This window comes from Heptranchias perlo, chromosome 3 (genome assembly GCF_035084215.1).
Source record: "Heptranchias perlo isolate sHepPer1 chromosome 3, sHepPer1.hap1, whole genome shotgun sequence".
In the NCBI taxonomy this organism is placed as follows: domain Eukaryota; kingdom Metazoa; phylum Chordata; class Chondrichthyes; order Hexanchiformes; family Hexanchidae; genus Heptranchias; species Heptranchias perlo.
Genome location: NC_090327.1, coordinates 95,112,130 through 95,135,429, shown reverse-complemented (window position 1 = coordinate 95,135,429; position 23,300 = coordinate 95,112,130). Strand labels below are relative to the sequence as shown.

General features: G+C 40.8%; 1 protein-coding gene across 2 annotated transcripts in view; it reads left to right on the top strand.

Moving 5' to 3' along the window:
- The window catches only part of taf2 (TAF2 RNA polymerase II, TATA box binding protein (TBP)-associated factor), a 114,083-nt gene that overhangs the window by 35,267 nt on the left and 55,516 nt on the right, over positions 1-23,300 (top strand). Inside the window, exons 9-20 of one of the 2 annotated variants that reach the window (XM_067980876.1) lie at positions 4,966-5,065; positions 7,772-7,857; positions 9,011-9,146; positions 10,993-11,141; positions 11,285-11,371; positions 11,475-11,589; positions 11,994-12,103; positions 14,793-14,858; positions 15,020-15,272; positions 16,503-16,643; positions 17,836-17,946; positions 18,247-18,440. In XM_067980876.1, the coding sequence (XP_067836977.1) occupies positions 4,966-5,065; positions 7,772-7,857; positions 9,011-9,146; positions 10,993-11,141; positions 11,285-11,371; positions 11,475-11,589; positions 11,994-12,103; positions 14,793-14,858; positions 15,020-15,272; positions 16,503-16,643; positions 17,836-17,946; positions 18,247-18,440 (1,548 nt within the window). Of the gene's footprint in view, positions 1-4,965; positions 5,066-7,771; positions 7,858-9,010; positions 9,147-10,992; positions 11,148-11,284; positions 11,372-11,474; positions 11,590-11,993; positions 12,104-14,792; positions 14,859-15,019; positions 15,273-16,502; positions 16,644-17,835; positions 17,947-18,246; positions 18,441-23,300 lie in introns of both variants that reach the window. The other variant, XM_067980877.1, reaches the window with a different exon arrangement.

Here is a 23,300-nt window from a genome sequence, read left to right as displayed (position 1 = left end):
GGTTGCAAATGGAATTGAACACTATGCAAACATCCCCATTTCTGACTTTGATGGAGGGAAGGTCATTGATGAAGCAGCTGAAGATGGCTGGGCCTAGGACACTACCCTGAGGAACTCCTGCAGCAATGTCCTGGGGCTGAGATGATTGGCCTCCAACAACCACTACCATCTTCCTTTGTGCTCGGTATGACTCCAGCCACTGGAGAGTTTACCCCCTGATTCCCATTGACTTCAATTTTACTAGGGCTCCTTGGTGCCGCACTCGGTCATATGCTGCCTTGATGTCAAGGGCAGTCATTCAACTCACCTCTAGAATTCAGCTCTTTTGTCCATGTTTGGACCAAGGCTGTAATGAGGTCTGGAGCCGAGTGGTCCTGGCGGAACCCAAACTGAGCATCGGTGAGCAGGTTATTGGTGAGTAAGTGCCGCTTGATAGCACTGTCGACGACACCCTCCATCACTTTGCTGATGATTGAGAGTAGGCTGATGGGGCGGTAATTGGCCGGATTGGATTTGTCCTGCTTTTTGTGGACAGGACATACCTGGGCAATTCTCCACATTGGTAAATGCCAGTGTTGTAGCTGTACTGGAACAGTTTGGCTAGAGGCGCAGTTAGTTCATGAGCACAAGTCTTCAGCACTACAGCCAGGATGTTGTCGGAGGCCATAGCCTTTGTTGTATCCAGTGCACTCAGCTGTTTCTTGATATCACATGGAGTGAATCGAATTGGCTGAAGACTGGCTTCTGTGATGGTGGGGATATCGAGAGGAGGCCGAGATGGATCATCTACTCGGCACTTCTGGCTGAAGATGGTTGTCTTTTGCACTCACGTGTTGGACTCTGCCATCATTGAGGATGGGGATGTTTACAGAGCCTCCTCCGCCTGTTCGCTGTTTAATTGTCCACCACCATTTACGACTGGATGTGGCAGGACTGCAGAGCTTTGATCTGATCCGTTGGTTGTGGAATCGCTTAGCTTTGTCTATCGCATGTTGCTTCCACTGTTTAGCATGCATGTAGTCCTGTGTTGTCACTTCACCAGGTTGGCATCTCATTCTTAGGTACGCCTGGTACACTCCTCATTGAATCAGGGTTGATCCCCTGGCTTGTTGGTAATGGTAGAGTGAGGAATATGCCAGGCCATGAGGTTACAGATTGTGCTGGAATACAATTCTGCTGCTGCTGATGGCCCACAGCGCCTCATGAATGCCCAGTTTTGAGCTGCTAGATCTGTTTTGAATCTATTCTGTTTAGCACGTTGGATGGTGTCCTCTGTGAAGACGGGACTTCGTCTCCACAAGAATTATGCGGTTGTTACTCCTACCGATACTGTCATGGACGGATGCATCTGTGACAGGTGGATTGGTGAGGACGAGATCAAGTAGGTTTTTCCCTCGTGTTGGTTGGATCACCACGTGCCGCAGGCCCAGTCTGGCAGCTATGTCCTTCAAGACTACCGTACCCTGTAGTAGAATTGCTTTGTAGCAGAACTGTTTGTCAGCCCGGTGTTTTTCCCGTTTTAAAACCTTAACATTGTGGATCATCAGCATTCTACTGGTGAGAAATTACCCTTAACAGGCCAGAGAAATATTTTTGTGCCTTTTTCCTCAAGACTATATGGGAAAAGAGTACAGGACACACTGCCTCTTAGTATCATAGCATCTCTGCTTCAAATTTCATCTACTATGTGTCTGCCCATTTCACCAGTCTCTTATATCCTCCTGAAGTCTGTTGTTATCCTCCACATTGTTGACTACATTTCTGAGTTTCATGTCAATCGCAAACTTTGAAATTATATCCTCTATACCAAGTCCAGGTCATTAATATATATCAAAAAGAGCAGTAGTTCTAATACTGACCCCTGGGGAACACCACTGTATATTTCCCACCAGTCTGAAAAACAACCATTCACCACTACTCTCTACTTTCTGCCCCCTAGCCAATTTTGTATCCATGCTGCCACTGTCCCTTTAGTCCCATGGGCTCTAATTTTGCAAACAAGTCTATTATGTGGTACTTTATCAAATGCCTTTTGAAAGTCTGTATACACATCAACCGCACTCCCCTCATCAACCCTCTCCATTACTTCATCAAGGAACTCAATCAAGTTAGTCAAACACGATTTTCCTTTAACAAATCTGTGCTGATTTTCATTCATTAGTCCATATTTTTTCAAGTGCCCATTTATTTTGTCCCGGATTATTATCTCTCAAAGTTTTCCCACCACCGATGTTTGGCTGTAATTGCCCGGTTTATCCCCCTCCCCCTTTTTGAACAGGGGTGTAACATATGCAATCCTCCAGTCCTCCGGTACCATCCCCATACCTAAGGGGAATTGGAAGATTGTGGCCAGATACTCTGCAATTTCCACCCTTACTTCCCTCAGTAACGTAAGATGCATCCCATCTGGACCGGCTGACTTTTCTACTTTGAGTACTGCCAATCTTTGTCTATTTTTATCCTATCCAGTATCACTACTACAACCTCCTTAACCGCTACAATGTCAGCAACCTCTTCCATAGTGAAGATGGTCGTGGTATTCCCCTTTAATTTAGCTCCCTTACACTGCAATAATTAGTATCTTCAACAAGGAGGGTTTCTCTTTTATGCTAAGGTACTTGATCACCAATGTCGATGGTCATTTTGAGGAACGTTTTGATGGATGATGTGTTAAGTTGATGATGGGAAGAAACATGAGGGCTTTTAATCTAAGATTGTCGCCTCCCTAATCAGTGCCCATCTTACCCACAACTCCATGTTTGAATCCCTCCAATCAGGTTTCCGCCCCTATTACAGTACTGAAACGGCCCTTATCAAAGTTACAAATGACATCCAATGTGACTGACGATGGTAAACTATACCTTCTCATCCTTCTTGATCTGTCTGCAGCCTTTGACACGGTTGATCACACCATCCTCTTCCAACGCCTCTCCTCCGTCGTCCAGCTGGGCGGGACTGCGCTTCCTTTCTTATCTATCCAGTCGTAGCCATAGAATCACCTGCAATGGCTTCTCTTCCCGCTCCCACACCTCTGGAGTCCCGCAAGGATCTATCCTTGGCCCCCTCCTGTTTCTCATCCACATGCTGTCCCTCAATGACATCTGAAAACACGACGTCAGATTCCACATGTACGCTGATGATACCCAGCTCTACCTCACAACCACCTTCCTCGAACCCTCCACTGTCTCATTTGTCACACTGCTTATCCGACATCCAATACTGGATGAGCAAAAACTTCCTCCAATGAAATATTGGGAAGATTGAAGCCGTTGTCTTTGGTCCCTGTTGCAAGCTCTGTTCTCTAGCCACAGACTCCTCCCTCTCTCTGGTCACTGAGACTGAACCAGACTATTTGCAACCTTGGTGTCCTATTTGACCCTGAGATGAGCTTCTGACCACATATCCGCTCCATCACCAAGACCACCTACTTCCACCTCTGTAACATCACCTGTCTGCTCCCCTGCCTCAGTTCATCTGCTGAAACCCTCATCCGTGCTTTTGTTACCTCCAGTCTGGACTATTCCAATGCTCTCCTGGCTGGCCTCCCATCTTCCATCCTCCATAAACTTGAGCTCATCCAAAACTCTGCTGACCGTATCCTAACTTGCACCAAGTCCCGTTCTCCCATCACCTCTGTGCGCTCTGACCTACATTGTCTCCCAGTCTGGGACTGCCTCTTTTTTTGTTAAATTCTCATCCTTGTTTTCAAATTCCTCCATGGCCTTGCCCCTCCCTATCTCTGTAACCTCCTCCAGCCCTACAACCCTTCGAGATTGATTGATTTCTAGATATTAAAGGCATCAAGAGATATGGGGATGGTGCAGGAAAATTGCGTTGAGGTAGAAGATCAGCCATGATCTTGAATGGTGGAGCAGGCTTGAGGGGCCGGATGGCTTACTCCTGCTCCTATTTCATATGTTCTTAGATCTCTGCGCTGCTCCAATTCTTGCCTCTTGCGCATCCCCGATTTTAATTGCTCCACCATTGGTGGCCAAGCCTTCAGCTGCCTAGTCCTGAGCCCTGGAATTCCCTCGCTAAACCTCTCCGCCTCTCTACCTCTTCTCCTTTAAGACGCTCCTTAAAACCTGCCACTTTGACCAAGCTTTTGGTCACCTGTCCTAATACCTCCTTATGTGGCTTGGTGTGAAATTTTGTTTGATACTGCTCCTGTGAAGCGCCTTGGAACGTTTTACTATGGTACAGGTGCTACATAAACGCAAATTGTTGTTGTGGTTGCCTATGATTAATTGTGATTGAATGTTAGCATGGTGGAATAATGGAAAAGTTTTCCTGTGAGCATACATCTAATTACAGATGCCGTAACACAGAAAACATACGCTGTTTGAAAACTGCAAAGGAAATTCAATGCTCAGAGTTAATTGAAATACAACAAAGACTATTTGTGATAAAGTGAGTGTGTTTTATATTAAGGATAAAAGTGACATGAGGAAATAATTTACAGATTATATGCATGTTGTTGCCAGTCTCAGCTTGGAATCATTTATATGGCTTGCAGGATGCCAATTCAAATCAAGTAAGGAACAAATGAGATTTTTTTTTAATAAAGCAAGTTGTGTTTTCGTTGCTTATGACACCAACTGGAACCCACAAGTACCTATGATGTATTTTGTAAAATCCACACTTAATTGTTTCTCCTTCATTTAGAGTGTGTGGTGCAAGGAACTGAATGGGAGAGTTATCTTTCACAGCCCCACTCCAATCACTGCACTTGAAATGATGCATTTGTAAACATGTCCTCAATTATGATTTTCTTCCCCCAAAATCTTTTACGTTCTTATGCATTCAGTTACAAACTCTCTCCACTTCCCTCTTTTCACCACATCTGAAGAAAGGAAAGTGCTAATATTGTTAAACTGCTCCAGCGGGAAAAAAAATGTTTTATGTTGCACCAATTTTGAATTTCTTGATTCTTTTGAGTGATATCTTCCAACTTTGCTTCTGCAGGTCAGATGAGTGGGTATTGAAAGGGATCTCGGGGTACATTTATGGCCTTTGGATGAAGAAAACCTTTGGTGTTAATGAGTACAGACACTGGATTAAAGAGGTACCATGAACATTGCCAATAACCCAATCTAAGAGGGTAACTTGACTGTAAAATAGTGGCAGGCTAATTATAAATGAGAAGCTGATTATTTAACCCACGAGAAACAGGTTTAAAAATGTAGATATGTCATTGGTGTATTCGTGATGTATAATATCGATATTTTTGTTTTAGCTGAAACAATGTAAGCATTTGTAATGTTTTTAGCCCAGATTTTAGTCATTTTAGAAAGCCAGAACCAGTTGCAAATTTATTATTCATATTGATCGTTTATTTTTGTTTCTCAAACTTAGTATTTAATGAAATAGTAGACTTGTATACTGAACAAAGTGAATGTTAATGTTTCTGTTCAAATCATAGCCCATGCCTTTGTTACCTCTAGACTTGACTATTCCAATGCTCTCCTGGCCAGCCTCCCATCTCCCACCCTCCATAACTTGAGCTCATCCAAAACTCTGCTGCCTGTATCCTAACTCCCACCAAGTCTTGTTCACCCATCACCCCTGTGTACGCTGACATTGGCACCCAGTCTGGCAACCCCTTGATTTTAAAAATTCTCCTTGTTTTCAAATCCCTCCCATGGCCTCGCCCCTCCCTATTTCTGCAACCGCGTCCTACAACCCTCTAAGATCTCTCTGCTCCTCCAATTCTGGCCTCTTGCGCATCCCCAATTTTAATTGCTCCACCCTTGGCAGCCATGCCTTCAGCTGCCTGGGCCCTAAGCTCTGGAATTCCCTCCCCAAACCTCTCCACCCCTCTACCTCTCTCTTCTCCTCTAAGACACTCTTTAAAACCTACCTCTGACCAAGCTTTTGGTCACTTGTCCTAATACTCCTTATGTGGCTCGGTGTCAAATTTTGTTTGATACTGCTCGTGTGAAGCATCTTTGGACGTTTTACTACGTTAAAGGTGCTATATAAATGCAAGTTATCGTTACTGATAATTTGAAACCTCACTAACACTTAAATTTAGATTAATAGCAATATATTCCATCAACGGTTTAAAAGAAATTATCCTGTTCAGTGTAGATGCAATATGATTTTTAGAGTAGTTAAAGTAACATGCATTATGTACAAAAAAGTATTTGTTTTTGAATAAGCTGGATACAGTTGTTTTAGTGTACAAAATATATAGTTTTTTTTCTAGAATTACAAGTGCTGAACAGCTTTGTGTTTTAATCAAATATGGATTACCTGTTGCAAAGTGGAATAGACTTGTTATCTATTGATAGTTGCATTAGACTATGTAGAAGAAGGATTTAAATTTGAAGAAGGTTCTCTGCACACAGCATGGCAAATCAAGTACAGTACAAACCAATTTTTATAAAAGAAGTTCTCGGCATTTTCCCTAAAATTGGTGAGAATATGTCAGCTAATCATTGGATGTCTATGAAGAACCAACTAAAACCGTTATGATTTGCTATATTTTTAAGTTAAGACATTCTTTCTGATGCTTGTTGATGACCTGTCCAGTTCTGTGGTGATCTTTATATTATCTGCTAATTTGGGTGATGTGTTTCAATCTGTTTGGTTTAAAAAAAACTTGTTTCACAAATAATTACAGGAATAATTAATGTTTTATTAAAAAATATTTTGCTTCTGCAATGTGTTCTTGCCCTTATTAACCTGAAAATGAAGTAATGCATTAGAAATCACTGAAAATAATGTTCCTTTTTAATATTGGTGCAATTTTTGTAATGTTTTATTACACTGTCAAGTTTTGCTACATCATGCTTTCCCAATTTGAGAGATCATGTTGGAGTTCTGCATCCAGCCACTTGGCCCTTTTGTTTTTAGTCCCACGAAACCATGCTCATTACCTCAATAATAGCATCGTGGCTGAAATCAGTCACTTAGAATGTAGAGAATTGTGAATGAGTCTGTATTCTACCATTCAGTGGCAGATCAGGTTTGAAAGTCCAAAGAGCTGCACCACTCTCCTGCCCCATCATTGTTGTTGCACCTTGGTTGTTTTGTGCAGGTCAAAATTCAAAATTACATACAATTATTAAGAAATTTCCATCATTACAATTTTGTTGAAGATTATATGTAATTTCCTTCAAATATTACTATTTGCAAATATTTCCTTCCTCATGTACAGTGAATCATAAATTTTATTTTCTAGTTCAACTCTCAGGTTATAAAAATAAAGTTAATAGGTAGGAGACTGACATTTAGCACATTGTCTTTTCACCCCAAGAATTGGGATACAAATCTTTTCCCTTTGTAAGAATTAAAGAAAGGACTTGCGTTTACGTAGCGCCTTTCATTTCCTCAGGACGACCCAAAGCAGTTCATGTCCAATTAAGTACTTTTGAAGTTTAGTCACTGTTGTAATGTTGGCAAACGTAGCAGCTAATTTGCGCACTTCTACATCAAATCAGCCTGGAGGAGTCTGAATCCAGTTTTCAGTTGCCATGAGCACATACTGCACAAATGCACCACTTATTGTCAGTCTTACTCTGTTATGGATACAGATTGCCTCCACAAAAATGGACTTAAATTTAATGTTTACTCAATACAAGTTATTCAGTTTTAAAAAATGAGTCACAGGGCATTATTTCCAAGCAGATTCAGGACCAGGAGTAAGTAGACATTCCTTAACATTCATGTTTGTTGGAAAGAACCCTACATTTTTAAATAACCATTTTAGTTGAAATACATTATTTGAATATTGGAAGATGTAATTAATTATATTTTTATTTTGTAGGAACTGGACAAAATAGTGGATTATGAATTGAGGACCGGTGGTGTTTTGCTGCATCCCACATTTCCAGGGGTGAAAGAGAAAGAGACGTAAGTGATCTCTTATTTGTACTCGTCTGGTGTGAAAGTTTACAGGAAGTTCTTCAATTCTTTTCGTCTGTTTTCTCTCCTTTAATCTGACACTCGTTCATCCTGGTAGCTGTTTGCAGTCCCTGATTGTTCTCTGTACGGAACATGTAATTGACTTTTATGTTGAGCGATCCAAACAAAGCTGACTGTTGCCGCATGTAGATAACTTTGAAGAGTTTGTGACATTTGTAGTTGCTTTGGTCTGTTGTATCAGTTGCTATGGTTGAAAATGCACAAAGCCCTTTTGTGTTGCTAGTTACTGATTTTAATTTAACATTCTATAGAGAATTTTTTAAAAAATCAACTCACCCAACCATCAAGTTATTGTGACCCTAAAATACATACTAAATTAAAGAACATCACTTAGTGACAACTACCAATGTGGGTTCTTAATTTTCCCTCTCCCTCTCCCTCTCTCCCCCTTTTCCCTCCCACCCCCTCACATAATAGGCGTATAATATTACATCTGATTTAATTTTTATTGTATCTGTTTGTGAATCTGTCACTTGGTTGGAATCTCATGATTTTCTTCTGTGTATGTCTTCAATTTCCAATCTCCAGCCCCACCCTGAATGCAATGACTCGTGGTTAAGTACAATTCCACGGACACTAGCAGTCCACTGCTGGTCATTTCAGTGACTATTCTTTGTTTATGAGCCGAATCAGCGAGTGTTGGGCTGTTTTCCTTGGGCGTTATCACAGATGAGTTCAATCCTATCCTTATCTGATGTCCATACAGGCATTTTCCAGCAAGCGTCACTTAATTGTGGTCAGGAATGAGGACTCTTGATACTCTTTCTATCCCAGGACTGTTGAGATCAGTTGTGCCCCTAACCACTCTGCTGCCTGAGATTCTACGAAATCAGTACAGTCCAGTAATTGAATCTGGGACTCACCCCATTGCCCCAGAACTGTGTGATATCACACCAAACGTCTTTTTAGATGTATTGAAATTAATTTCATATTGAAAACATTAGTTTAATGAATTGGAAGAAACAATGAACACTGATGACTGTTGGTCTATATAAATATCAACAAACCTTTGTGGAAAATGTAGCTGTTGCATGTGAAACAGTAGTGGAAGTGTTTCTAAACTTTTTAAAAATCCTTACAGCCCTGCTCCACATTTGCACTTTTCAATCCGTCATCCTCACACATTGTCCTGGAAGTATTACAAGATGTTTCAGTGTAAAGCCCACCTGGTGATGCGGCTCATTGAAAACAGGATCAGCATGGAGTTCATGCTCCAGGTTTGTAGCAAAATTCATTCATACAGATTTTGAAACAGTTATTTCCTTCTGTCTGATCTAGTTTGCTCTGATGTTGTCTATTTGATTTTTGCTGTCTTCAGTTGCTTTCTTTGATTCTGCAGTCCATCTTTGTAAACATAATGTGTCTTTGGAATGGCTTTGCTTTTTTTGACTGCTTTCATTTCCCTCAAGTCTTGCTTGGAAGGTGACCTTTCACGGTGACCTCTGCTTCATTCATCATTTAATTGTCAAAATGAATGAGTAAAAGTTTAAATGGCATTCTAGTTTTGAATTACCCATGATGCAAATTTAAATAGATATCTAATGTGTGGGATGAAAAATTAAACTTCCCTTTCTTGCACAACATACACTTGTTACTCCACAACAAACATGCTCAAAATAGTACAAGAAGCACCATGGTGTAACTTTTTAATTTCACGATTTCTCAAACGTATGTCCCATTTTGTTTTAAAATCACAAACATATAACTTTCTAATTTGTAATAAAAAGGAGTACAGTGCATCAGGAGTAGGCCATTCAGCCCCTCCGCCATTCACTTATAACAGGGCTAATCTGTACCTTTACCCCATTTACCCACCTTTTGCTTTATATCCCTTGATACCTTTACCCAACAAAAATCTGTTGATCTCGTCTTAAATTTAATTTGACCCAGGATTCACAGCCTTTTGAGGAAGTGAATTCCAGATTGCCACCACCCTTTTGTGTGGGAAAAAAAAATAATTCCAGATTTCACTCCTGAATAGCCCAACTCTAATTTTAAGATTATGCCCTCCTGTTTTGGATACTCCCACTAGAGGAAATCGATTCTCTGTATCTACCTTATTGAATCCCTTAATCATTTTAAATACCTCTATTTAGATCATCCCTCAACCTTCTAAACTCCAGGGAATACAAGGCAAGTTTATGCTACCTGTCCTCATAAGTGAATCTGCACTCCACCCCTTCCAAGGCCAATGTATATATTTCCTGAGGTTTGGTGTCCAAAACTGACCGCAGTATTCCAGATGCAGTCTGACAAAGGATCTGTACAACTGAAGCATAACTTCCTCCCCCTTGTACTCCAGTCCCCTTGAGATAAAGGCCAACATTCCATTAGCTGTTTTGATTACTTTACCTGTACAGTGGCTTTTAGTGATTTGTGCACACAGGGCACCCTTTGCTCCTCCACAGCTCCTAGTCTCTCAGCATTAAGAAAATATTTTGATTTGTCTTTCTCGGATCCAAAGTGGATGACCTCACACTTGCCCCACATTGAACTCCAGCATCAGTAGACATGAGTGGGGGACTCTACAAACAAAGTAGCAGAAAGTCCAATGCAAATTGGGCTCTCTTCCTTCCCTCTCTTCTCCACACACCGCCCCCCCCCCCCCCCAGCTGCCCCAATCAAAGTTGCCCTAAAGTCTTTTCTTCAGTCAGCAAAAAATACAGCAACAATTGTAAATTAAATCTTGAATTGTACATTTTATCTGCTAAGTAATCATGGCCTTAAATAGCACTGTGTGATAGTTATGAATGAATGCATAATGTTAAACCGAAATTCCCTTCTCCACTCTTTTTTTCAATATTAAGAGTTAATACCTCTTCTGAAATTTCTTTCTCTGCTATTTTAGAAGTGTGTGTTAAACATTTATCTGCTGATAGTCCATTGGAGTAATTTCAGGGTCCTTTTTAAAAAAAAAAGTAACATGCATTGGTCTGCAGAAATCACTATTGGGGTAAATGAACTAAGTATTTATCTACTAAAACTTGTAGCTTCCAAGTGCTATAAACTTTGTAGTTGCAAAATACTGTATTGTTGTCCAACGACCTTTGTTCACTACTTTAGGTCTTCAACAAACTGTTGAGTTTGGCCAGCACTGCTTCATCGCAGAAGTTTCAGTCGCACATGTGGAGCCAGATGCTGCTTTCAACAACTGGATTTTTGAAATCCATTTCAAATGTGTCTGGAAAAGATATTCAACCATTAATAAAGCAGTGGGTGTATCCTTTGAGATTTTTTTTCTCTTATTACTTCTGCAAAATTTGATGTTTATTTATAATCAGAATTTTGGTTCTACACAGCATGATTGTCCTTTAATGTTACCCTTTCAGTATACAAATCATTTTATTTGTTCCAGATACTTCCACAAAATACAAACCCACGGTTCTCCCCTCAGCTCTACTGAATTTTTGAGAGTTGTAAAACCTATGCCATCAATTCAGAAGTAGGTATATTAAACTCCTGCAGATTTTCTTGTTTTCATATAAAAATAGTCAAATTCAGTCACAATGTTCAATCCATGAAAAAACCTTAATTATATGCTGTAGTGACCAGAGTGGTGTAGTGAAGTTCTTCGGCAGCTTCGCGTTTAATAGGAAAAGAAACATCTTGGAGTTGGAACTGAAGCAAGATTACACTTCTTTGGGAACCCAGAAATATGTGGTAAGGACCAAATAAACTCGACTGTGAGATTTTAAAAAGTTCAGTCCTGAACTTGTGAATTATGTGGAGTCCAGCCTGCGTTGCAGGGGCATAAATGATGCATGTTCCCAACTAAAACAGTCAGAGCCATAGTCTGACAGATCTAATATGTACATCAAGTTTGATGGCTGTCTTCTAAGAGAACCAAGCATAGTGGGTTCAGCAGGCTGCCCCACAAAACTGCATATTTGGAACATCTTCACAAATCAGGGAAATTTAAAAACAATAGCTTTATTTAATTTTATGAGGGTACTGTTCCATATTGAAAATATTGTCCTTCCTACCACTCTCAAGTGTTCTTTAATTGCACATATGTTTTTTTTATTAATATAACTTATCCTACCAAAGTTCTTAACCTTTTGCAGGGACCACTTAAAGTGACCGTACAGGAACTGGATGGGTCATTTAACCACACTCTACAAATTGAAGAAAACAGCCTAAAGCACGATATTCCCTGCCATTCCAAGAGTAGACGGTAGGTGTGAGTGTCTTGCAAGATAAGATTTCAAGAAGTTTATCCCAACCAAAATGGAATTCAAATTGATGGACACTACTTAACTTTTTTTTTCTTTTCCAGTTTCAGGAAAGAGGTCACCAAAATTTGGCCACTTTGTAAGAAGTTGTACGATTGCACTAGAAATGCCTTGAGACAGTTCTTTCATGAGTGTCGAAATATCCCTAAATAAATGGATTAGGACAGTCTTTTGCACAAGTGCAGGAATGTCAGTAACATGGCTGGTGGTGTGGCTTTCTGTTTGTTCCACAAGTTGATTATTGAATTTTTGAAATTTTTCTGAATCAGACTGGTACTAACTCACTGCCATTAGGTGTTTTCAGTTTTTCTCCAGTGAATTATCTTTTGCACTCTGGAACAAATGAAAGATTATGCACTGATACTTGTTACTGAATCCTCCATTTTATTTTACATCCTTCTGCATATTTCTATGTTTTTGGGTGAGGGAAGCAATCTTTTTCTTTTAATTAACTTTATAAAATTATTTTTAAAAATGAACTTACGATGCTTTATTTTCTATTTCTAATATTCACTTGTTGCAAGGCCATTACACGGAGGGTGGGGGTACATAGAATAGAATCATAGAAAGATTACAGCATGGAAGGAGGCCTTTCGGCCCATTGAGTCCGCGCCGGCTCTATGCAAGAGCAATCCAGCTAGTCCCGCTCCTCCGACCTTTCTCCGTGGCCCTGCAAATTTTTCCTTTCAAGTACTTATCCAGTTCCCTTTTGAAGGCCATGATTGAATCTGCCTCCACCTCCACCACCTCCTCTGGAAGTGCATTCCAGATCCTAACCACTCGCTGTGTAAAAAAAATTTTCCTCATGTTCCTTTGGTTCTTTTGCCAATCACCTTAAATCTATGTCCTCTGGTTCTTGACCCTTCCACCAATGGGAACAGTTTCTCTCTATCTACTCTGTCGAGACCGTTCATGATTTTGAATACCTCTTTCAAATCTCCTCGCAACCATCTCTGTTCTAAGGAGAACAACCTCAGCTTCTCCACTTCATCCACGTAACTGAAGTCGCTCATCGCTGGAATCATTCTAGTAAATCTCTTCTGCACCCTTTCTAAGGTCTTCACATCTTTCCTGAAGTGCGGTGCCCAGAATTGGACACGATACTCCAGTTGTGGCTGAACCAGTGCTTTATAAAGGTTCATCATGACTTCCATACTTTTGTACTCCATGCCTCTATTTATAAAGCCAAGGATCCTGAATGCTTTTTTAACCACTTTCTCAACCTGCCCTGCCACCTTCAACGATTTGTGCACGTATACCCCCGGATCTCTCTGTTCCTGTACCCCATTTAGAGTTGTGCCCTCTAGTTTATATTGTCTCTCTTCGTTCTTCCTACCAAAATGTATCACTTCGCATTTATCTGCATTAAATCTCATCTGCCATGTGTCCGCCCATGCCACCAGCCTAATTTGCCTTCTGAATAGTGAACACTAGGACAGAATCCCTTTAAGAGTTTGGCACTATTCAGTTATTTGGCATGTGATCAGTTCCATCACTGATGTATGTACGGCCTCATTGTGTTAGAATGCCTTAGTGTCTTTCCTCCTATTGTCAGCGCATAAAGAAAAACGTTAATCTTTCACAGTATCATCTTACTAGTCATTTCAAATGTGCATGTTAGTAGTTTTTAATAGGTTGTAAAACTAAGACTAAAAAATTGAAGTTTAGTTGGGTTTGCAACTTAGTGAAGTTATCAACATCAACTTTCTGTCTCAAAATTTTGTTTTCATGGTTGATGAAGGCCTGCATTGATCAGGTCAACTCATTCTCAGTTCAGTCAATAACGGTGCTTGGTTTCAAGATTTCATATCTTGCTGTAGATTCTTTCCAGTGACAAGTAAACACATAGATATTTGCATTTTCTAGATAGATGTTGCACAATTACAAGAGCATTTCAGCCCCTCGAATCTGCTCCGTCATTCAAATAGATTATGGCTGATCTGTTCCTCAACTCCATTTACCCTCCTTAGCTCTATATTCCTTGATACCCTTACCTAACAAAATCTATCGATCTCAGTCTTGAAAGCTCCAATTGTCCTAGCATCCATATCCTTTTGGGGGAAAGAATTCTAGATTTCAAGTTGGGAGAAAGACTACGTGACCAAAATAGATCCTGTGTGCAGTCAAATTCCTAATAGGACAGTGTCCCAGTATTTTTATTCTCGTGTTGATGTATTAATTTGTATATATAAATTGAACTGGATTCAAAGAATGAGGAACATTATCATACCCGGGGTATATTTTGTTTTCCAAAATAAGTTACAGAATCTAACTATTATAGAATATGATGTAAACAAAATATGTGCATGTGCAATGTCAAACAAAATTTAAAATTCTTGAATTATTTTACATGATGAACAAATGGTACTGCAGTCCTCAAAGTAATTTTTAAGCTGTGGCACATAGCAGTTAATTGTCACTAAGAGGTCCACACAGCGACAACTACAATCCTAATCAGATGATTTTAAAATGATATTGACACATCTTGGTAAATAAAAATCATTGTTTTTGAGTGTGTATACATGGGGGATGTTTGAAAGGAAAATGATTTTCAAGTATATAATTTACAATTACTTCTTAGCACTAATCTGGTCATTATTTTAAGTGGAAGTCATTATTCTCCCCATTTAGAAATAAGAAAAAGAAGATCCCACTGTTGAATGGGGAAGAAGTGGACATGGATCTTTCTGCAATGGAGTAGGTCTTTTTCTATCCGCTAAAGTAATTTTTAACAATGGAACTGCTAACTTTCACTAGCATCTTTTGTTTGGGAAAATCATTTAACAAACAATTTTGCCATTTTACCTTATGGCTGAGTAAATCATATTAAAACAAATAGTTCATTTATGTTTTTATAGTGCTGATTCTCCATTACTGTGGATAAGGATAGATCCAGACATGTCTGTTTTGAGAAAGGTGGAATTTGAGCAGGCGGATTTCATGTGGCAGTACCAGCTCCGCTATGAGAGGGATGTGGTTGCACAGGAAGAATCAATTCATGCTTTAGAGAAGTTTCCTACTCCAGCATCTCGGCTAGCACTAACAGATATCCTGGAACAAGAACAGTGCTTTTACAAAGTCAGAATGCAAGCCTGCTTCCGCCTAGCAAAGGTGAACTGTGATGGAATTCTGTAACTGTGTGGTTGAGCAGTGTGATTTATTGAGACTTGTTGGAACCTGAAAAGTACATAGGATTTACCCCGTTGCTTTTTTCCTAAAGACCTGGTAGACTTGGTTCAGGATGTTACGCAACTGGGTTTGTTTTCACTGATTATTTAATAATAATCCGTTTTTTAATGTTTGTTTTACTCAGTGGTAGCATTCCCGCCAGAAGAAGTTCAAACCCCACTCCAGAAACTTGAGCACATAATCCAGGCTAACTCTTCAGGGCAGTACTGAGGGGGTGCTGCACAGTCAAAGGTGCCGTCTTTTGAAGTAGACATTAAACTGAGGCCCCTTCTGTCCCTTGAATGGATATAAAAGATTCCATGGCACTTTTCGCAGAAGAGTTGGGGAGTTCTCCCACTGTCCCGGCCAATATTTATTTATCTATCAACCAACGTCACTAAAACAGATTATCTGGCCATTCATCTCATTGCTGTTTCTGGAACCTTACTGTGTGCAAATTGGTTGCCGTGTTTCTCTAAGTATTTCTTCAATCAGTTATATCACACTAAATTCCCTACATCATAACAATGACTTCAAAAGTACTTCATTGCCTGTGAAGTGTTTTGAGATGTCCCGAAGCTGCGCAAGACATTACATACATCCAAGTACTTTTCTATCTTTCACACTAGGAATGCTATAGTATGTTTAATGCTATGATTGTTTGATATTTCTGAAAATATTATTGAATTCTATATCTTCTACTTTGATTAACTTAATGCCTAAAACTTATTACCTAATCATTTTTTGGGGGTTTGCTTCAAAACAATAAATTCTTCTTCTAAGCAATTTCCATAAGAAACTAGAATATTTGTATCATCCCACAGTTGGCAGGAAAGGAAAAATATTGCCTGGGGGCCACTATGCTCCTGGCTCTTTCCTTCAATACCTTGCAGATAGAGAACTATCAGAGAAATTCTACAGGTCTGCCTGAGTAGCACGTCACAGGAACATGAATCAAAGCAGTGGCTGGCTTCAACAGAGGCAGAATTCAGCCACGTGAACAAATCCATTATGCAGAGACAATCAGTCTGGTTTTCAGCAAGTGGGATGGTGGAACCCATCCCACTTTTCAGAAACAGATGTGTTGTAATCTCATTAGCTCGTTGAGTATATCTCATGTATGCTATCTCTTTAAACTTGAAATGTACATTGTGTCTGGAATTGTTCCTTCAGATTGCAAATGCCATGGTGAGCACTTGGACAGGCCCTCCAGCCATGAAGTCACTCTTTACTCGAATGTTCTGCTGCAAGAGTTGTTCAAATATTGTTAAGACCAACAATTTCATGAACTTTCAAAGCTACTTTCTACAGAAGGTAAAACTTTTCATAATATTGCCACAATTGTGAAAGCAATTAAGCTACCTGAGTTTGGTTAGTGAAGCAGTAGCAGGGATACTTCTCATTAAATAAAGCATCACCAATAACATTCCACGGTGAAGTCTTTGTCTGCAGACATCTCATCTTTCTTTCTGTCTGTCAAATTCTGTCTTGGACTATTCAGTCATTGTAACTTTTAGTTTACTACAGTCTTGTTTCATTTTGAATAACAACTTTGTTTTTGGCAGTTCTCCCAACGCAGTACTATTTTGCATTGTACGGGGAAAACCTTTTAAAGCCGATAATTTTCTTTTACATTTTTCGCTCCTTTGGCCACCTTTTACCAGTCAATCTGCTCCTATTTTTTGCCAATTCTGAACCATAATTTGCTTCTAGAAGCTATGGAACAGCATAATGACATTCCTTGGTATATTTTTCTGCTTTGCTACCCCCCTGCACCCTGCTTCCTTCCATGTGGGGAAAGCCTACCTAAATAAAAGTGTCAGCTTGGCTCAATGGTAGCATGTTTTGCTTCTGAGTATGAAGGTTGAGTTCAAGCCCCACTCCAGAACTTGAGCACATAATCTAGGCTGACACTTTACTGAGGAAGTGCTGCATTGTCTGAGATGCTACCTTATGGATGATATGTTAAAGCAAGGCACCATTTTCCTGTTCAGGTTGCATGAAGATACCAAAACACTATTTGAAAAAGAGTAGTGGAATTTCTCTGTATTTTGGCCACCATTAATCCATCAGGCAATACCACCAAAACAGATCAGTCACTTTCGGTTTGTGGGACCTTGTGTGCAATTTGGCTGTCCCGTTTGCCTACATAACAAGAGTGACTACACTTCAAAAGTAATTCATTGGCTGTGGAACTGAGGGCGTGAAAGATGCTATCTAAATGCAGTTTCTTTTCTCTGAAGAATCCCCTCCTTCAGATCACTAACTGATATGGAAGTTGTGTTGGGATATACTACGTCAAGTCCACTCTATGGCAGTTTTTTTGTAGCATTAAAGTTAATTTCATTTTTCTAACCACATTCATCATTATCTTAAACAAAAATGAAATTGCATACTCAATTATAGTTAATGACTATAGCAGCAAATAGTTTCCAAGACTAGTAATTGGTGAGATTTTAGAAAATTATACATTTATGAAAGTTAACTAATGTCACCTATTTCGCAGACTATGCCTGTTGCTATGGCGTTGCTGCGGGATGTCCATAACCAGTGTCCCAAGGAAGTATTGGCCTTTATTTTGGACCTAATTAAATATAATGACAACAGGAAGAACAAGGTAATGCATCACCAGAGCTTTCTTTTCATATCTTTGTAGTTTTAGGATTCTAAGATTATGACTGAAAGAAAATTCTTAAACCTCAGCTGTACTTACTATTGTGTTTCTGAGAAATGTAATTTAGATAAAAGATGAGAAAAACTCAAATATCCCCCAAGTTTATTTTGAAGTCCAGATGTGTTCAATTTAAAAACCACCTGGATCCTGGACACTAAACAAAGCCCTTTGATTGTGGTACTCTGTCCTTTTCATCTGGTTTATTTTAATAATTTTTTTTTAAAAAAGATTCTTTTCTCTTAGTTTTCAGACAACTACTATCGTGCTGAACTTATAGATGCACTTGCAAACTCAGTGACACCTGCAATTAGCATCAATAATGAGGTTCGAACGTTGGATAACCTAAATCCTGACATTCGACTAATTCTGGAGGAGATCACCAAATTTCTAAATATGGAGAAGCTACTTCCAAGCTACAGAAATACAATTACTGTCAGGTACTACTTAATTAATATTTACAAATCCAAATAGACAGCATGTCAAGTGAGTGGGAGTCTTGTTCCTGAATGTTAGGGTTCAGCAGTAGTGACTTAGTGAAAATTCAAGTTATGCTTTGTATCCATTGTTTTTTCTTTTATACAAAATATTTTGGATACACCAGACAGTCTGGATATTTTCTACTTTTTATCCTTACATGATGGGATTATCTGAAGAGTCCTTAGCAGCTTAAAAGAATAACACAAAGGCTATTGCACACCTCAGGTGTTGTGGCAACAGTATTTCAGATCACCATACTTTACAAAATTATTTTATCCTCTCGAACATATATTTAAAAATTGTCAAATTCAGTTAAGTAAAGAATAATGAGTACCCGGAAATAATTACATGTCAGTATTTAATTATTTAACTTAAAGTGCAGCTTGAGCAACTTATAACTGATTTAAACCCCAAGATTAGATTATAGCTTTGAAATAGCTCCTATGTGTTTGTCTGTTTTGTGAAGATGAACAAGCTTTATTTTTATCCCTGTGTCACAGACCAGCTATGATCAGAAAGGTGGGGGGAGACCCTATGCTTGACATTTTCACATTGAAATGCAAATGCGATTGTGAATTCTGTGGATTGGGTTACTAAGCATATGTTTCACCAATGTGAGAGCCGTGGCTCAGTTGGTAACGCTGTCATCTCTAAGACAGAAGGTTGTGGGTTCAATTCCTACTCCAGCGACTTGAGCACAAAATCTAGGCTGACACTCCAGTGCATTACTGAGGGAGTGCTGCACTGTCAAAGGTGCCATCTTTCGGATGAAACGTTAAACTGTATGCGCTCTCAGGTGGACATAAAAGATCCCATGGCACTATTTAGAAGAAGAGCAGTGGGAGTTCTTTCTGGTGTCCTGGCCAATATTTATTCCTCAACCAACATCACTAATAACTGATCATCTGGTCACTATCGCATTGCTATTTGTGGGACCTTGCTGTGCTCAAATTAGCTGCTGTGTTTCCTACATTACAACAGTGACTACACTTCAAAAAGTAATTAATTAGCTGTGAAGGGCTTTGGGATGTCCTGAGATCGTGAAAGACGCTATATAAGTGCAAGTCTTTTTTTTCTATGGCACATTGCCATAGAGTGGTGATATGTGTGGTCAATACCCCCTTCATTTGCCTTACTTCAGTTTTGTGTTTTATTTCAACAGCAGTTGTCAGTCCAAATACACTGTCTACTTTTCATGTTCCTGATGCATGGCAGTATTAATAGAATTGTAGAATTTACAGCGCAGAGGGAGGCCGCTCAGCCCATCACACTTATGCAGGTTAAAGCTGTTCAACTAAAGCTATCTCCTGTAATCCCATTTCTCTGTCTTTTCTCCATCTCTATTCCTTTTCAAATACTTATCTACTTCTCTTTTAAATGATATAATCTTTGCTTCATTAGCTGCTTGTAATGAAGGATTTCATGTTTTAATAACCCACAGTGAAATATTTTTTCTGACTTCCCCCTTCATTCAGCCAGTGAAAATCCTGAGTTTATGCCTCTGTTAACAACTTGCTAATTAGTGGAAATAATCTTTCACTATTTACTCTGTGAAAACATTTTGTATGCAATGCCTCAATGTATAAAAGCCAAAATGACATTTACCTTTATGGCCTTTTCAATCTGCACTCACACCTTTAAAGATGTATGTATATTCCCCGCTAATCTCTTCCTCCACTCTTAAGAAAGTTATTATTTAGGGTTTTTTTTATTCGTTCATGGCATGTGGGTGTCAGTGGCGAGGCCGGCATTTATTGCCCATCCCTAATTGCCCTTGAAGGTGGTGGTGAGCCGCCTTCTTGAACCGCTGTAGTCTGTGTGGTGAAGGTGCTCCCACAGTGCTGTTAAGAAGGGAGTTCCAGGATTTTGACCCAGCGACGATGAAGGAACAGCGATATATTTCCAAGTCGGGATGGTGTGTGACTTGGAGGGGAACGTGCAGGTGGTGTTGTTCCCATGTGCCTGCTGCTCTTGTCCTTCTAGGTGGTAGAGGTCGTGGGTTTGGGAGGTGCTGTCGAAGAAGCCTTGGCGAGTTGCTGCAGTGCATCCTGAGGATGGTACACACTGTAGCCACAGTGCGCCGGTGGTGAAGGGAGTGAATGTTTAGGGTGGTGGATGGGGTGCCAATCAAGCGGGCTGCTTTGTCCTGGATGGTGTTGAGCTTCTTGAGTGTTGTTGGAGCTGCACTCATCCAGGCAAGTGGAGAGTATTCCATCACACTCCTGACTTGTGCCTTGTAGATGGTGGAACGGCTTTGGGGAGTCAGGAGGTGAGTCACTCGCCACAGAATACCCAGCCTCTGACCTGCTCTTGCAGCCACGGTATTTATATGGCTGGTCCAGTTAAGTTTCTGGTCAATGGTGGCCCCCAGGATGTTGATGGTGGGGGATTCGGCGATGCTAATGCTGTTGAATGTCAAGGGGAGGTGGTTAGACCCTCTCGTTGGAGACGGTCATTGCCTGGCACTTGTCTGGCGCGAATGTTACTTGCCACTTATGAGCCCAAGCCTGGATGTTGTCCAGGTCTTGCTGCATGCGGGCTCGGACTGCTTCGCTATCTGAGGGGTTGCGAATGGAACTAAACACTGTGCAATTATCAGCGAACATCCCCATTTCTGACCTTATGATGGAGGGAAGGTCATTGATGAAGCAACTGAAGATGGTTGGGCCTAGGACACTGCCCTGAGGAACTCCTGCAGCAATGCCCTGGGGCTGAGATGATTGGCCTCCAACAATCACTACCATCTTCCTTTGTGCTAGGTATGACTTCAGCCACTGGAGAGTTTTCCCCCCGATTCCCATTGACTTCAATTTTACTAGGGCTCCTTGGTGCCACACTCGGTCAAATGCTGCCTTGATGTCAAGAGCAGTCACTCTCACCTCACCTCTGGAATTCAGCTCTTTTGTCCATGTTTGGACCAAGGCTGTAATGAGGTCTGGCGCCGAGTGGTCCTGGCGGAACCCAAACTGAGCATCGGTGAGCAAGTTATTGGTGAGTAAGTGCCACTTGATAGCACTATCGACGACACCTTCCATCACTTTGCTGACGATCGAGAGTAGACTGATGGGGCGGTAATTGGCCAGATTGGATTTGTCCTGCTTTTTGTGGACAGGACATACCTGGGCAATTTTCCACATTGTCGGGTAGATGCCAGTGTTGTAGCTGTACTGGAACAGCTTGGCTAGAGGCGCGGCAAGTTCTGGAGCACAAGTCTTCAGCACTACAGCCAGGATGTTGTCGGGGCCCATAGCCTTTGGTGTATCCAGTGCACTCAGCCGTTTCTTGATATCACATGGAGTGAATGGAATTGGCTGAAGACTGGCTTCTGTGATGGTGGGGATATTGGGAGGAAGCCGAGATGGATCATCTACTCGGCACTTCTGGTTGAAGATGGTTGCAAACGCTTCAGCCTTGTCTTTCTCACTCACGTGCTGGATTCCGCCATCATTGAGGATGGGGATGTTTGCAGGCCCTCCTCCTCCCGTTAGCTGGTTTATTGTCCACCACCATTCACGACTGGATGTGGCAGGACTGCAGAGCTTTGATCTGATCCGTTGGTTGTGGAATCGCTTAGCTCTGTCTATAGCATGTTGCTTCCGCTGTTTAGCGTGCATGTAGTCCTGAGTTGCAGCTTCACCAGATTGGCATCTCATTTTTAGGTACGCCTGGTGCTGCTCTTCTACACTCCTCATTGAACCAGGGTTGATCCCCTGGCTTGGTAATGGTAGAGTGAAGAATATGCCGGGCCATGAGGTTACAAATTGTGCTAGAATACAATTCTGCTGCTGTGCTAGGGAAATTAATGGGGCTAAAGGCTGAGAAATCCCCAGGCCCTGATAACCTACATCCTAGAGTACGAAAGGAAGTGGCCCTGGAAATAGTGGATGCATTGGTGATCATCTTCCAAAATTCTATAGACTCTGGAACAGTTCCTACAGATTGGAGGGTGGCAAATGTAACCCCACTATTTAAAAAAGGAGGAAGAGAAAAAACAGAGAATTATAGACCAGTTAGCCTAACTTCAGTAGTGGGGAAACTGCTCGAGTCTATTATAAAGGATGTGTTAACAGAACACTTGGAAGGCATTAATGGGATTGGACAAAGTCAGAATGGGTTTATGAAAGGGAAATCATGCTTAACAAATCTACTGGTGAATTTAAGGAGTTAGGAGATAAATTGAAAAGCAGGACCTCAAAGGTAGTGATCTTAGGATTACTACCAGTGCCACGTGCTAGTGAGTATCGGAAGAGGAGAATAGACCGGATGAATGCGTGGCTGCAGGGATGGTGTCGGAGGGAAGGATTTAGATTCCTGGGACATTGAGACCGGTTCTGGGGAAGGTGGGACCTGTACAAGTGGGACGGGTTACATCCGAGCAGAACCGGGACCAATGTCCTCGCGGGGGTGTTTGCTAGTGCTGTTGGGTAAGGTTTAAATTATAGTGGCAGGTGGATGGGAACCTGAGCGGGGAGTCAGAAGGGAGTAAAGTTGAGAGCAGCAAGAGAGGGGAAGTCCCAGGGGAAATTTACAATACAAATAGTACAAACAGTTGTTCAAGAACAAGTGAAAGGGAAAAGCGTAGAGCAGCAGAAAGAAAGTGTACTTCAGGCACTACAGATAAAGTGAAAACTAGAAGGCGTAAGGCGATTAACCCAGCATCAAAGCTGAAGGTCAGACTAGGGTGTGTGGCCCAACTAAGAGTTCTATGTACAAATGCACGGAGTATAAGGAATAAATTAAATGAATTACAGGTTCAAATTCAAATTGGAGGGTATGACATGATAGCTATTACTGAGACATGGGTGCAGGATGGTCAGGAT